Here is a 14,016-nt window from a genome sequence, read left to right as displayed (position 1 = left end):
TGGCTCTTCTTAATGTGATCAATATCTTTGCAATGACGCTTGAGCCAAAATGGAATCATGTTCCCAGCCAATGATAATATTACTGTAGCATTGACTTTGCAAACTCCAAATTAATTTAAATATCCACTACTACATTATCAGCCTTCCATCGTTCATCTAGCAAAGGTAGTATTTGGTGAACTGGTTAATTATCGTCTTAATCCGTATAAAAAACAAGATCTCCCAGGGCTAAGGGGCATGAAATCAGGGGTCTCCAACATTTTATTGTAAAAGCTACTGTAAAAATGTCTAATTTTTTACATTTATTTTAATAGGTTATTTTTCTCCAAACAAACTGAAACTGTTTGTTTTAGAGAACATTGACAAGATGTTGTTATCTACAAACTGACATCTTGTATTACCCAGTCATAGAATGGAAACAGCAACAGCCTGTCAGGCTAAATTCGGGTAAACACTCGTCCGCATGAAAAGATGATAGTGCGCATGCGGGGGTGAAGGGTTGACCGTCTACTTCCAAGCAGTGCGGCGGCTAAGCTAACAAGCTAGCAGCATCGTAACTAGCTACATGTGGAGGGTGAAAAGGGAAGCCATCCCCGACCCTAAGTCAAATCTCCCCGCTTTTACCGGCTACAACGCTATAGTCGAGCCTTGTTTAGAATAACGGATTGTCTGTGCTTACAATGAAAGGGTGAGTGTAAAGCTTTAGAGCCACGATTTAAGCGCATTAGCACACGTAAAGTTGGACGGCGAGGTGAGGCTAGCTAGCTAGCTAAGCCATTTTAAGCTTGGTGCCAGAGCCCAAAATATTGTTTTAACAGCTATGGACAGCACCATTCGTGACTCAACTTTACGACGAAATCCCCGCCCATTGCAAGCCGTTTTGTCTCTTAGGCTTTTGGGTCATGTTAACTAATAGCCTGATAACGCTGGGAGCATTGGCTGCATATTATGAGCGTCACTCTGAGCATTTTAATATTAGTTGTGATTTCAGACGGCACTGTAAGTGTACACAGACCGCTTCTAAACGTGTTTTAGCCTCATATGTGTGGGATTGACCGAGTGTGGACGTCTCAGTCACTTTACAGTTGTTGACAGTTGGTTGTCAGTGCTGTGACGTTCCAACATGCTTGGCTAATGTTGGTTATTAACAGTTATGATTATTTAACGTTGCACACGAGCAACTGGCGTGGCCGCCAACAACTCCATTTGGATGCGGAGACTAAAAAATACTCACAACTAGACAAGTCGAGTGTTGTTATTTTTGGAGTGTCACTTGATGTTAAAAAAAGAAAGTAAACTAAGTTACAAATCAAGTGCTTTTGAGGCCCTAAAAATGTCACTAATGGCAAGTGTGAGTGAAGAGTTCAGCCTGGTTTTCTTCACCTTTCTCCTGCATTGTCAACAATGTAAACATTGTCAACATCATTGTGTCAATGGTTCACGCTGACGCTGGTGTGTATCAAAACTGTGAATGGTTCACACTAACGCAGTTATGTGCCAAAACTGATGTCTTCACAAAAATAGCTTTAAAAAACCCTTGAAGTGTTTTCCCCACACAAGTGCCTATTACTTTAGTTTTTAATGAAAGACCTTGTAAGATACACTGATCTACTAAGCTAAACATTACAGTCCTCAACTTTTGCACCTGGGCTGCCGTGTCCGCTCTTTGACCGTTTCGCTTTTGCTCCAGTAGCCGGATCGAGCTGGGGGACGTTACGCCCCACAACATTAAGCAGCTGAAGCGCCTTAATCAGGTCATCTTCCCTGTCAGCTACAACGACAAGTTCTACAAGGACGTGCTCGAGGTCGGAGAGCTTGCCAAGCTAGGTGAGTTACACCTCCTCCATTCACAAAAGGACCATTGTTCAAATAAGTTGACGTCCATTTGTCTTGCAGCGTATTTCAATGACATCGCAGTAGGGGCTGTGTGCTGCAGAGTGGACCACTCTCAGAACCAGAAGAGATTGTACATCATGACGCTGGGATGTCTAGCGCCGTACCGTAGACTTGGCATTGGTAAGGAGCACCAAAAAAACACATTTTGGTGGTGATAGCGAGTAGTTTATTTAACTAAATTGTATATGTTCTTGGTCCGGCAGGGACAAAGATGCTGAATCATGTGCTAAACATCTGTGAGAAGGATGGCACTTTTGACAACATTTACCTGTAAGTCGCAGACACACGTCTTAATCGATTAATCAATCAGTACGCTAACTTGTCCCTGACAATTACATGCCAACTACATGGAAACAGTTTGGGGAAGCCTCTTCTGTTTCCAGTGCACAAAGCAAAGTCCATAAATGCATGCTTGGATGGGGCTGGTTAGGAAAAACTACAATAGGCCCTATATACATGACCTCAGACATCACAAAGGGACGAACATTCCGACAGACACACTCCCAACATATTGTAAAACTTCACATTTTCATGTTGGAAATGTGCGTTCCATATATTGTGTTGTGCATGTGTGTAAATTGTAGTGGCAGCAACTGCCAACTTGTACAACTCCACATTTCCCACATCCTATATGTGTTCCAATACGTATAGTGTGTGTTGAAAGTGGATGAGCCACTAACTTGATTTGTGATTACCTGTACAGTCACGTGCAGATCAGCAACGAGTCAGCCATTGACTTTTACCAGAAGTTTGGCTTTGAGATCATCGAAACAAAGAAGAACTACTACAAGAGGATAGAGCCCGCAGATGCGCACGTCTTGCAGAAGAGTCTGCGCAGCCCGTGCGCGCCCCCCAGCAGAGAGCTCCAGAAGACAGAGTGATGGCTGTGCGGGGGACAGCAGGACACGTGCGGCCACCTATACGGAAACAGAACTGTGACAAACACCCCCCCACCCACATCACAGGGTCGACACGTTAAACACAAAGGACGCTAAAAACGGAACGAATTTGGGGAAGAAAATCTAAATTGCTCTTTCTATTTTGGGGATTTTGAGTTTGTTTGTTTTGGCACATTTGATTGCTTCCCCTTCACCCACACAGTAAATTGACAACGAGCCAACCTGATGATGCCGTTTTAGACTTGCTAGAGAGGACAGCGTGATTTGTGATGCATACTTTGGTTGTTATGCAGTTTAAAGCTATCAGAGGAGGTAAGCTGTTTGGTGCAAAGGGGTTCAATTATGGGAAATGCCTTCCCTGAATTTACAGGCAACAAGCAGAAGTTGTTAGGTGGCGGGAATACTCTGACATCACTCGTTTCATTCCCAGCTTGGTTTTGATTTAAGTTTTCATTTTACATTTGCAAAGGTAAATGTTTCAGAGGTTCTCCTGGGTTTGCTACAATGAGAACAAATAACGGTATTGAATGTCAACGTGTTTCCCTGTTGGGGGAAACCCAAATGTTAGATGACCATTTTTGGAACTGGCTTCTCTTGAAGAATGTGTCTCAGTGAAGTGGATGCGTCTCGGGACTTTCTAACATCTTCAGCGATCAACGTTTGCTGCCTTGCAGAACCGTTCCTGCCAGGGTGAGCTGCTGATGTTCCCCATGTAAACCTTCTTTGCTTTGGTCTTGAACAGTGTGTGTTTTACCCAGAGGAAGCTCTGACTCCACATGCATGCAAGGAGACTTGTGTCCTCTCGACTGTAGTATAAGCATGGTTTCTTTCTTTGAAGAATTTTATCTTTTCTGGAGCTCTATATTGTAAGACTTTTTAACGTCTAAATAAAGGAATTACTATTTGCAGTAAACTTGTTTTGGTCTTATTTATGTCATCTTTAAAAAGTTCCCGAAACATTGGATTCGCCGTACACTAATTCTGATTGGCTGCGTCGTCCCAACTTCGAAATTTGATTGGCTGTCACCTCTGTAGTACCGCCTCTTTCTGCAGCGAGATTGTTTTGAGCTCTGTTGATTATGCTGCTAGCTATATAGCTAGCAAGCAGCTAGATTCCAAACATTAAGTTGTGAGAGGGACAGGCACTTTTGAAAATGTCCAAATTACAGGTTAGTGGCAATTTCTGTCCTTTAATAATGTTTTTTAGCTGAAAAGCGGCTAAACGACTTTCACGTTGTCTTCTAAATAATGCAATAAAAGTGAGCTAAGCTAGCTCTTAGCTAAGCGAGCTAGCCGGATGAGCATAGATGCTACTTGGTTACTTTGAATAAGCGACGTAATAAGTGTCTGGATAATTACTGTCGACAGTTATTACTCCATATGTGTGAACCCCCGTCCTTCTTCGCGATGTGTTCTTTGTGTTCTACTGAGGCTGCAAAAGCTTGTACATGAGTGCAGATTAGCTCCAATGCTAGCTAAAGCTTGTGGTTGTGTGAGAGGCATTATGCATTTTTAACGACACAACACTTCTGTCTCATTCCTAAGCCGCCGTGAGAGCATTTCTACTGTCTTGTCTTCTGAAACACTCATGTACGCTGGCTCATGGGGGATGTTGCATGTTTGATTGCAGCAGGAGCACAGGAAGGATCTAAGGTCAACCTGGTGAAAGTGTTGACTGGTACCTAACAGACAGGCAACTGTTGGAAAGGATGCCAGAGATGACTGATACTGAGACAGCTGGTCGCAAACCAAAGTAAGCACGGTTTCAACTGGGATTGGTGAAGTAATCAGGAAAGTATCATTTCTTTATCATTTCTTTTCTAATTTTTTTTTGCAGAAAGAAGAAAAACAAAGAATCTCACAATGCAGGTAAGACGTCTCGATTTAGCGTGCATGTCGTTACTGTGTGGTTGCATCACTTGAATAACACAAGTATATTCTTGCTTGTATTTAGTTGAGAGACACAGAAAAGAGAAGATAAATGCTGGAATCAATCGCATTGGTAATCTTTTGCCTTGCTCACAAGCACTTAAACAGGTAGGGTGCATTGCTATGCTGAAATGAGACTATATCGCTGAATTACACTAACTAGGACTCCATCTTAATAAATCTTATTTTGTCCTGCCTTGCAGAGTAAGAATATGATTCTGGACCAGGCCTTTCGCTACATCACTGAGTTGAAGAAACAGAATGATGCAATGCTGCTGGAGGGCGGCGACAAAGTCCAAGGTAAATTTGTTTTAATTCATCTATTCCATAGTTATTTAATGAGCTTGGAAATTTGCACTTTCCACAAATGCCATACATTTTAATTTAACCCTGCTTTGTGTGCTAGATGTCAAAATTCAAAACGTAAGTCATGGGTTACAATGGAATGGAGCAGAGGACACAGTGGATCCCTGCACATTTGTGATTCAGCATACACAGCCCAGCATTTGAGTAGATTTTTTGTCCTGAAAAATAATTTTATAAAAAAAAAAAAAAATTCTCCAAAAATATTTTTTTTGACAGAAAAGATTACAATAATTCAGTAATAATTTATAAATACGTGGTAATACAGGTAAAATTTACAGCACACATGTACCACTGGCAAAAAAGATAATTTTTACATGTTTGTCGTTATGCTTCACTGATAATGTTTTAAGATTGAGATTTTGCACTTAATTTGGCGGTCCTTGAATACAACATAGATCATACAATGGGACTTCAATGGATCATTTTACATTATCGTTCATTTGTGGTGAATACCTATACATTTTATACTGTAAAATGTCTTATAATTACATGAGGCTTACACTTACTGCAAATGTTGATCCAAAATGAAAGGAGAACATCAACGTCATACTCGCAGGAGGGTGTGGAGGGTGAGGAGGACCGTGCTGCGTATAAAAAAATAGACATTTTGTCAGGAACATAGCCCCATACTACTGTATACCATATTTTCATGTCATGGTAGATCATCTCGTATGTTGTGGTCTCCACAGCGGAGGAAATCCGACGACTGCGGCGTCAGCTGGAGGAGCTTCGCAAGGAGAGCGCTCATTACATTGAGCTCCTCAAAGCCCACGACATCAACCTTCTGGAGGACCCCACCGTACACTGGAAGGGGAAGCAGCGCTGTGCCAAGGTGGCAAAAGTGACTCCCACCCATCAGCTTCCCAAAGGAATAATCGTCTATTCCAATGGCAATGTGGCCTCAGGAAAGGAAGCGAGTCCTGGCAAACAACCGTCTGACACTCTTATTCTTCAACCCCCCTCTGAGGTCAGCACAAGGTTAAGGGTGAATGGAACCTTGCTGCAAGTTGAACCTTCTTCCACCGCTGCAACTGTCCCACCCTGCCAGTCCACAACGGGCCTTACTGTGGTGGAGCAGATCCCGGTCGTCCCCTCTTTGCCGCCATCTGTGTCCTACATCACACTGCAGCTCCCGACGCATCCCAACATGGCTACTTCAGCATGCCCCGTCCTCACTCAAAGCACGCCTGTGTCCAGCATCGCCACACCGGTTCAGACCGTCACCACAGCAACAGGCCTGCAGGACCCGACGGCCAGGACTGCAGGTTACACCGCCATCCGCAACAGTCAAGCCCTCCTTAGGGCGGGAGCCGCCGGTAGCACGCAAACCACATGGACGACCCTGCAGATGGCGGGCAACACGGTGCAGCCTGTCTGCCAAAGTCTAGGCAGCACCACCCCGGCTGTCCACCAGGTGACGGTGTGTCCTCCTCCTGTTCAGCCCATTCAGATACACATGCAGCCCCCTGTGCAACAAGCCCCCATCTCTGCCCACATTCAAGCCAGAACACCCCAGCTACGACCTGCCATCCAGACGGTCCTCGCCCCCCAACCTCAATGTGCCCGGCTGCCGCAGTCGGCCATCGTACCTCAGCCAGCTGTCGTAGCCCACCCCGCCATCGTCACTCAGCCCCAGCCTGCTGTGCTCCAGCCTGCTTCGTTAGTTCCCCACCCTCCTGCTGCCCTCCTTCCTCAAGCTCAGCCGGTGGTGCCTCAGCAGCAGTCCGCCGTGGTCCCCCTCCTGCAGACCATGCAGGTGCTGCAGGTCAACCCCAGCGGGGCAACAGCCTCGGCGCCCCAGAACACCAACAACGCCAGTGTGGTCATCCTGCAGCAGGCCAATTCCTGCCCGAGCCAGCCGGCCATAAGAGAAGATAAGCCGACGCCCTGTCAGCACATTGTCATCATCCAGGCCCCCAATCAAGCTTCCCCCCCTCAGAACCCCCAGATGGGCTTGGTGCCTGCCTCCTTACCTGCGGCGTCCACTCAAACCCCCAGCAGCTCCACAGCAACTGTACAAAGTGTAGGCGGCAAGCAGCTGGTGCACATTCTGCCACGCCCGGCTCAGCCTACAGTGAGCCACCCTCCACAGCCCAGCCAGGCGGCCACCGGCCCAGGGGTCCAGGCCCCCCCACAGACCATCACTGTGAATGGGCAGGTGTTCGCCCTGCAGCCCATGAAGACACCAGACAAAAACACCTCACAGGGCTGCCAAAGTACAATCCAACTGGTGCAGCCCACCACCACAGAGGAACCGACGACCAACAGTTTGGGGGCCCTCAGCAGTCTGAACCAGAGCATCTCTCAGGGCCTTCCACTTACCATTGCTAGCCAGAGCAACGGTGTCCAACCTCCGGCTGCTACATCAACAGCGGTCCAACAGCAGCAGTATGCCGCTCCTCGGGTGGTCCCCGTAAACGCTGTGAAACCGGGACTGGTGCCGAGTGCTCCGAAACCTGCAGGAAAGAGGCTCAGGACTTCTCTCCACACTAAGCGGTCTGCAGCTAAAAGGACCAAAGCACCGAAGAAGAGTGAAGTCAGCCAGGCGAGTGCAGACATTCCACCCGTGGCCGCCACCTCCATTACGTTGAGCGGTGACCCCGGAGAAAGTGCCACCTCCACACAGACTGTTTTACCTAGTAAACCTCAGCCACAAAGTGGGGGCTCTGTCGGCGCCACTCAGAGTGACGTCAGTCGGACCGACGCCACTGTGACACAAACCGCAGTAGTCAGCGCAACATCAGCTAAGCCTCCAGTGAGTAAGGTCGCCAACGAAAAAACATCTGCATCTTCAAGCAGCGACTCAGCGGTTGTCGACTCAGGTGTGAAACCACCAGCCACCACCGCAGCAACTCTCACTACGCAAAGCAAGATGGCGCCCCCTTCTGCTGGGCCTAAACAGAGCAGATGTGTGGTCACGTCCGCTTGTCCTCCTGCAGTCTGCACCACAGCAGCGTCCATCACTCAGAACACGGCAACCAGCTCAGCATCTTGTCCTCAGCGAGGTGACATCACAGACCCTCTGCCGTGTCATAAGCCCCCCCCCTCTTCCACAGGCACCGCCCCGTCTTCATCCGTCAGCTCCATCACACCCGCAACCACCACTTCAGAGTTGAGGAAAGGAGTCACATCCACCCGAGTGGAGCAGCCAGAAATCAAAGTACCTGACCCCCCAGCAAAGACCAGGCAGCTTCAGGAAGAACGACCGGTCACAGCAGCAGAGACCACATCCGACGCAACGTCGAAGAAAGAATTTGCACTCCCTCACGGGGTGTACACCAACCTGGACGAGCAAGCGATGGAGCACCCCGCGAGGACAGACTCTCCCATGTCCTCGGTGGCAGGGGGGGGCCGAGGTTTCTCAGTGGCCTCCATGCTCCCCCAGGGTCACAGCATGAGCGCCTCCTCCACCTCCTTTGGCACCTTTACCTTCACCTCCGAGCAGGCCGAGATGTTAGCCCTGGCCATGCTGGAGCAGGATAGTCCCGGGAGGAGGACTGGAAGCTGTGCCGGGAGCGACACGACACCAAGCAACAACACCGCATCAACCAACAGCACCGCAGCCGCTTGGGAGACCCCCAAAGCGTCCTCAAGTAAAGACAAAGCGTCCACCGTGCAGCAGGCGAAAGTCAGCAAGCCCGTGGACGCCGTTAAAGCTCCAGTTCAAGGGTCCATCAGAGGGCAGGCTGGAGATGTTTCGGTCAGTGGGACGAGTGGAAGCAGACACCCACAGAACCCGACTCATCACATGTCATACTCCCAGCCCCAGTCCCTCCCTCAGGTCCAGACTCAAAGCGGCACCGTGGCCAGCCTCAGCATCAACAACCTGATCAGACCCAGCCCTTCCCAGCAGCCCTACCCCGCCTCTCCCAGTCTGGCGGCTCAGCAGGCGGCCTCACCCGCTGCCGCCGCCGCCGCCTCCATCCACATATCTCAAGCCTCCAACAACTCACCCTGCCCCGGTGCGGCCCAGGTCAGCGAGTACACCCCCATGAAGACGGCCCTACTGAGGGCTCAGGCTGAGCGCCAAGTCAAGATCATCTCCAAGCGGCAGGCCCAGGAGGAGGCCATGCTCAACACGGGGAAGCGAGCCAAGCCTTGCCCCCCGCCGCCGCCCACTGTGGGCCACATGGATGTCAAGGCAGACCACAGCCAGATGATGGCGGCACAGCTGCCCCCCTCATCCTCAGCCATGGCTCGGATTCATCCCGAAGGCTCGCTTTTCCCTGCTAACTCGTTCATGAGTCCGGTAGTCCGAGCCGCCGACGGCCACTGTCCCCCTGAGCAGAACCAATCTGGAGTACTCCACCTGCCCCAAGTTCATCCACAGCATCCTCCACCCCAGCCTGGACAGCACCTGGGTGGGAACATCTACATGAAACAGCAGCAGCAGCAGCAGCAGGAGCAACAGAGGCACCATCTTTACCACCTGCAACACCACCTGACTCAGCCTGACGCCGCACAGCGACACTCACTCCACCAGAGGGCGCTGCAGGAGCAGCAGCAGCAAAAGAAGCGAGGGCTCATACGAGGCGGGCAGACCGGGTCGCCCGCTGGCATGCAGCAGAAGCAGCATCACCTGGAAAAGCAGCAGCAGCAGCAGCACTCGCATCAGCAACAGGCTGCACATCAGCATGCTCAGCAGCAGCAGCAGCAGCAGCAGCATCCGCCGCATCCTCAGCAGCAGCAGCACCAAGCATCTCATCCTCAGCAGCACCAAGCACATCAAGCGCAGCACCAACAACACCATCAACAGCTGCAGCAGAACCCCCACCCCAGACACCAGCAGCATCTCCAGCAGCAGATACAACAACACTTCAGACACCAGGAGAAGAGCTGCGACGCCCAGGCTGCTGGAGCCAGAGCCCACCACAGCAACCATCTGGCCCAGCAGGACCACCTCAAGGTCAGACTACAGTACTTTTTCATACATTTAGGGAGGGAGGGAGTCTAAATGTTTATTATTACTGTAAACAATTCTACTGTTTTAATGGCGCTAATTAACATTTTTCAAGTACTACTCATTCCTACACAATTTTAGTGGTAATGAAAGAAAAGAAGTCACCTTCACGCTGGGGACAAGGGGTTGATGCCGACGTGTCGTCCTCCTCATTCTGGGACTTCTGATCAATTGAATTCAAACTCCAGCAGAAAAACTAAAAACACTAAAATTCTCTCCTGGACCCCAAATGATCTCTCCTGGGAATTTTATGGAAATCAAATGTAACCTTGGCTTTTCTTCCTGTGTTCCCGTCCCTCTGCTCTCCTCCGCCACACCTGTCTTAGCCTTAATTACCTTCACCTGTGCTGTCAATCAATGCAACCACTGCTAAACAACACAGCAATAATAACATTCCACTCCATTTATTCTTCTTGTCTATAGTACTACTAATACTACTACTACTACTACTACTAATACTTCACTTCCATTTTTTACCTACTGTGGCTTCCTGGCATCCCAGGAGATCAGCGCACTTCCACCAAGCATCCACTGGGGGGCATCCCTGGAAGTAGCAATATTTAGTCATAGTTATTATTATTATTATTTTTTAAACATTTAGTCATCTTAAGGCAGATTCCAAATATTCAACAAGCAAAGTTTGCACTTCAGCTTCGAGTAACGGAGAGTTTGATTTTCAAGCCAAAAAGGCGGAGCAGCACTAAGTCCTGATTTTGTGTCCTCAGCAGGGTCAGGACCATAGCGCCATGCAGAGGATGATGAGTTCAAGGACTCTGGAGCAGCAGCAGCTCATCTCGCCGCCCAGCAACCCCGTCTCGCGTCCCTCCGAGCTGTCCTGCGTTCCATCGCGCCAGGAGCGCCACCGCGTGTCCAGCTACTCTGCGGAGGCGCTCATCGGGAAAAGCTCGACGAGCGGCGAGCAGCAGCAGCGCCTGGCTCTTCACCAGCAGCCGGGCCGCCCCGCAGCCCAGGACCAGAGCGACCTGCGAGCGTACATGGACACCACGCGAGCCAAGGCCAGCATGGCGCACAACCCCCAGAACCGCCTCCCCTCGGAGCAGCACCCAGCTGACATTCAGAGGGTCTCGGAGTGCCCCCCCTTCAAGGCCATGGCGGCAGGGGGACATCAGCTCAGCGGCTTTGAGGCGCAAGTTTCACGCAGCAGCGACATGGCCCCCAAGTCCGGCCCCTCCTCACAGCGGGGACCTCAGGGCCAGCAGCAGGGGACGTTCAGAATGGGTGTCGGCCCCCCGGCTGACGGCAGGAACCGCTACACTGGCGTCCATCTTGGCTCTCAGGGCCCACAAGGTGACGCCTGTCACCAGACCTTCATGCAGAGCCTCCTGTCCCCCCACCTGCCCGAGCACAGCAACCACCAGAGGGCGGCCCAGTGCTGCCCCCCTGTCAGCATGGAGTACGCCTGCGTGCCTTCGTCAGCGGACATCCAGGCGGCAAAGACTTCCAGCCCCAGTGGGCCCCCCAGCCAGAAGGCCTCGGCCATGAGGCTGTCTGAGGGTAACAAAGGTCACATCTCTCAGGTGAACGCCAGCATGCACGGGGCCGTACGAGCGGGCGTGGCTCACCCTCCAACGCCTCACAGCAGCTCTGAGCCCGGTCGCCCGGCCGCCCCCTCGAGGCCGCCCCCGGCCATCAGCCAGCATTCTCGCCACATTGCCCGGGACCCTCAGAATGCCAAACTGAGACCGGGCGAGAGGCCCAGATCGGGAACTCTACGACCCGCTCACTCCTTTGAGGGTGAGGGCCACCTGCCGGGGGGGGTGCTGCTGGGCCGGCCTCAGCCTCCCCCTGGGGGAGAGGGGAGACGCAGCGCCATTGTCCGCTTCATGGCAGACGGCAGTCAGCCGCCCAGTGACAACAACCTGGTGCCTGAACAACACCTGACGCAAAACTTTGGCTTCCCCTTTATCCCGGAGGGCGGCATGAACCCCCCGCCGCCCATCAACGCCAACTCTACCTTCATCCCGCCGGTTAGTCAGCCCAGTGCTTCCCGCACACCCTCCCTCCTGCCTGTGGAGCCGCCCCAGAACACCTTACCCTCCTTCTACCCGTCCTACTCGCCTGCCGCCCACCCCAGCCTACCCAGTGACGTCACCCTGCAGTACTTCTCCAACCAGATGTTCACCAGCCCCACGGCCGACAAGGCCAGCGCCCCCCCGCCGCCGCCCCTCAACAACCGCTTCGGCTCCATCCTGTCGCCGCCGCGTCCGGTGGGCTTCGCTCAGACCAGCTTCCCCCTGTTGCCCGACATGCCCCCGATGCCCATCGCAAACTCATCGGGCATCACGCCTCACATCTCCAACTTCAGCCTCACCTCGCTCTTCCCGGAGATCGCCACAGGGATGCCCGCCGACGGCTCCTCCATGCCCATGTCGCCTCTGCTGTCCCTCGCCAACGCCTCCTCCGCCGACGCCGGTAAGCAGCCCAACAGGCCCGCCCACAACATCAGCCACATCCTGGGACATGACGGAAGCTCGGCCGTCTGAAGGAGGACAAAGCGTGCAGCGTTTTACGTGACTAACTTATATCACACCATGGATTTGTAAATATACAATTTTCATATCAGAGCTTAGATTGTGTATTTGTAAATACTAAATAAAGTTTATAAGAGAACGTTCAATGCAAACCTTTTTCTGTCCACTGGAGGGAGCCACAGTAAAATGTAATAAAGTAATATGGACGGATCTATCAATGCAATAATGTCCACAAAATGCAATCACCATGATTAATGTGGACATTCACTCACATGTAAAAACACCTGACTGTAAAAAAAGAAAAATAAATGCAATACCCTTTCTGCCCACTAGAGAGCACTATGCTAAAACCTATCAAAAACATTTACATCCAATAACAATGTCCACTAGAAAGCACTCCGTTACAAATAAAGACATAATGAAATGTTTAACATATAAATGCAATACCCTTTCTGCCCACGAGAGAACACTATTTAAAAACATCCATCCAATTTCCTATACCTGGGCATGCTGGAGCATCACTTTAAAACATTTAGATGCAATACTCTGTCCACTAGAAAGCACTACGGTAAAGAAATAATGCAATGTTAAAGTTTAAATGTAATACCCTTTTTGCCCACATGAGGGCGCTATCCTAAAACCTATAGAAAACATTTACATGTAATACTCTGTCCACGAGAATCTAGTGGACAGAGTATTGCCAACCACTGTGCCTCATGAGAAAGTCAGGTGTGCCGTGACGTATTATCCAATATGATATTTTTAAATGAACATTTATTAATCATTTTCTGCTAATATTATGTCATTGTCGAGTGTCCGTGGTCTGAAAACAGGCAGAGCAACGTAATATTCGTCCGTGTGGCAACACGTAGCCGATTGCTTCGTTCCTCCAATACTTAGTGATGCACGTGAGGTGCTTAGTAGTGTGCCGCAAGATTTCACCAATATAAAAAAAGCGCCATGGCTCAAGAAAGGTTGGAAAAACACTGCACGAGAAAGCACTCCGGTAAAAATAAAGAAATAATGGAGCATTTAAATGCAATACCCTTTTTGCCCACTAGAGAGCACTATGCTAAAATCAATTTAAAACATTCACATGCAAGACTCTGTCCACTGGAAAGCACTACGGTAAAACAAATAAAATAAATAATGCCAAGTTAAACATTTAAATACAATACCCTTTTTGCCCACTAGAGAGCACTATGCTAAAATCCACTTAAAACATTTAGACGCAATACTCTGTCCACTAGAAAGCACTACGGTAAAAATTAATGAATAATGCTATGTTAAACATTAAGATGCAATACCCTTTCTGTCCACAAGAGAGCACTATGCTAAAAACTATTTAAAACATTTAAATGCAATACTCTGTCCAGCAGAAAACACTACGGTAAAAATAAAGACACAATACAATGTTGAACATTTAAATGTAATACCCTAGAGAGTTCTATGGTATAAAGGCTTTTTCCTGATT

At 49.8% G+C, this 14,016-nt stretch overlaps 2 protein-coding genes across 4 annotated transcripts; both read left to right on the top strand.

The window, feature by feature from the left end:
- The first annotated feature begins 490 nt into the window (after positions 1 to 490).
- Positions 491 to 3,702, top strand: naa50 (N-alpha-acetyltransferase 50, NatE catalytic subunit). Of its 2 annotated transcripts, none has more exons than XM_058059987.1 (5): positions 491 to 688; positions 1,694 to 1,827; positions 1,897 to 2,016; positions 2,100 to 2,166; positions 2,600 to 3,702. In XM_058059987.1, the coding sequence occupies exons 1-5, from the start codon at positions 681 to 683 to the stop codon at positions 2,775 to 2,777; spliced, it is 507 nt and encodes a 168-aa protein (XP_057915970.1). In that variant the 5' UTR covers positions 491 to 680; the 3' UTR covers positions 2,778 to 3,702. The 2 variants fall into 2 exon arrangements, with proteins under 2 accessions (XP_057915970.1, XP_057915969.1); XM_058059986.1 differs by having other exon boundaries at positions 1,691 to 1,827.
- A 114-nt stretch (positions 3,703 to 3,816) lies between these two features.
- LOC131108734 (basic helix-loop-helix domain-containing protein USF3) lies at positions 3,817 to 12,813 on the top strand. Of its 2 annotated transcripts, none has more exons than XM_058059978.1 (7): positions 3,817 to 3,964; positions 4,426 to 4,548; positions 4,633 to 4,664; positions 4,750 to 4,832; positions 4,928 to 5,024; positions 5,780 to 9,996; positions 10,779 to 12,813. In XM_058059978.1, the coding sequence occupies exons 2-7, from the start codon at positions 4,505 to 4,507 to the stop codon at positions 12,552 to 12,554; spliced, it is 6,249 nt and encodes a 2,082-aa protein (XP_057915961.1). In that variant the 5' UTR covers positions 3,817 to 3,964; positions 4,426 to 4,504; the 3' UTR covers positions 12,555 to 12,813. The 2 variants fall into 2 exon arrangements, with proteins under 2 accessions (XP_057915961.1, XP_057915960.1); XM_058059977.1 differs by having other exon boundaries at positions 10,776 to 12,813.
- The last annotated feature ends 1,203 nt before the right edge of the window (positions 12,814 to 14,016 follow it).

Source organism: Doryrhamphus excisus, chromosome 21 (genome assembly GCF_030265055.1).
Source record: "Doryrhamphus excisus isolate RoL2022-K1 chromosome 21, RoL_Dexc_1.0, whole genome shotgun sequence".
Classification (NCBI taxonomy): Eukaryota; Metazoa; Chordata; class Actinopteri; order Syngnathiformes; family Syngnathidae; genus Doryrhamphus; species Doryrhamphus excisus.
The sequence above is the reverse complement of the archived record's forward strand: the minus strand, read 5'-3'. Positions and strand labels throughout refer to the sequence as shown.

Bases quoted from the DNA above. Each gene is read 5' to 3' on its own strand.
- naa50 (XM_058059986.1), top strand. The intron at 1,828-1,896 runs GTGAGTTACACC...TTTGTCTTGCAG, and splicing joins CGGAGAGCTTGCCAAGCTAG to CGTATTTCAATGACATCGCA. The intron at 2,167-2,599 runs GTAAGTCGCAGA...TTACCTGTACAG, and splicing joins ACTTTTGACAACATTTACCT to TCACGTGCAGATCAGCAACG.
- LOC131108734 (XM_058059977.1), top strand. From the start codon at position 4,505: ATGCCAGAGATGACTGATACTGAGACAGCTGGTCGCAAACCAAA. The intron at 4,549-4,632 runs GTAAGCACGGTT...TTTTTTTTGCAG, and splicing joins ACAGCTGGTCGCAAACCAAA to AAAGAAGAAAAACAAAGAAT. The intron at 4,665-4,749 runs GTAAGACGTCTC...GCTTGTATTTAG, and splicing joins CAAAGAATCTCACAATGCAG to TTGAGAGACACAGAAAAGAG.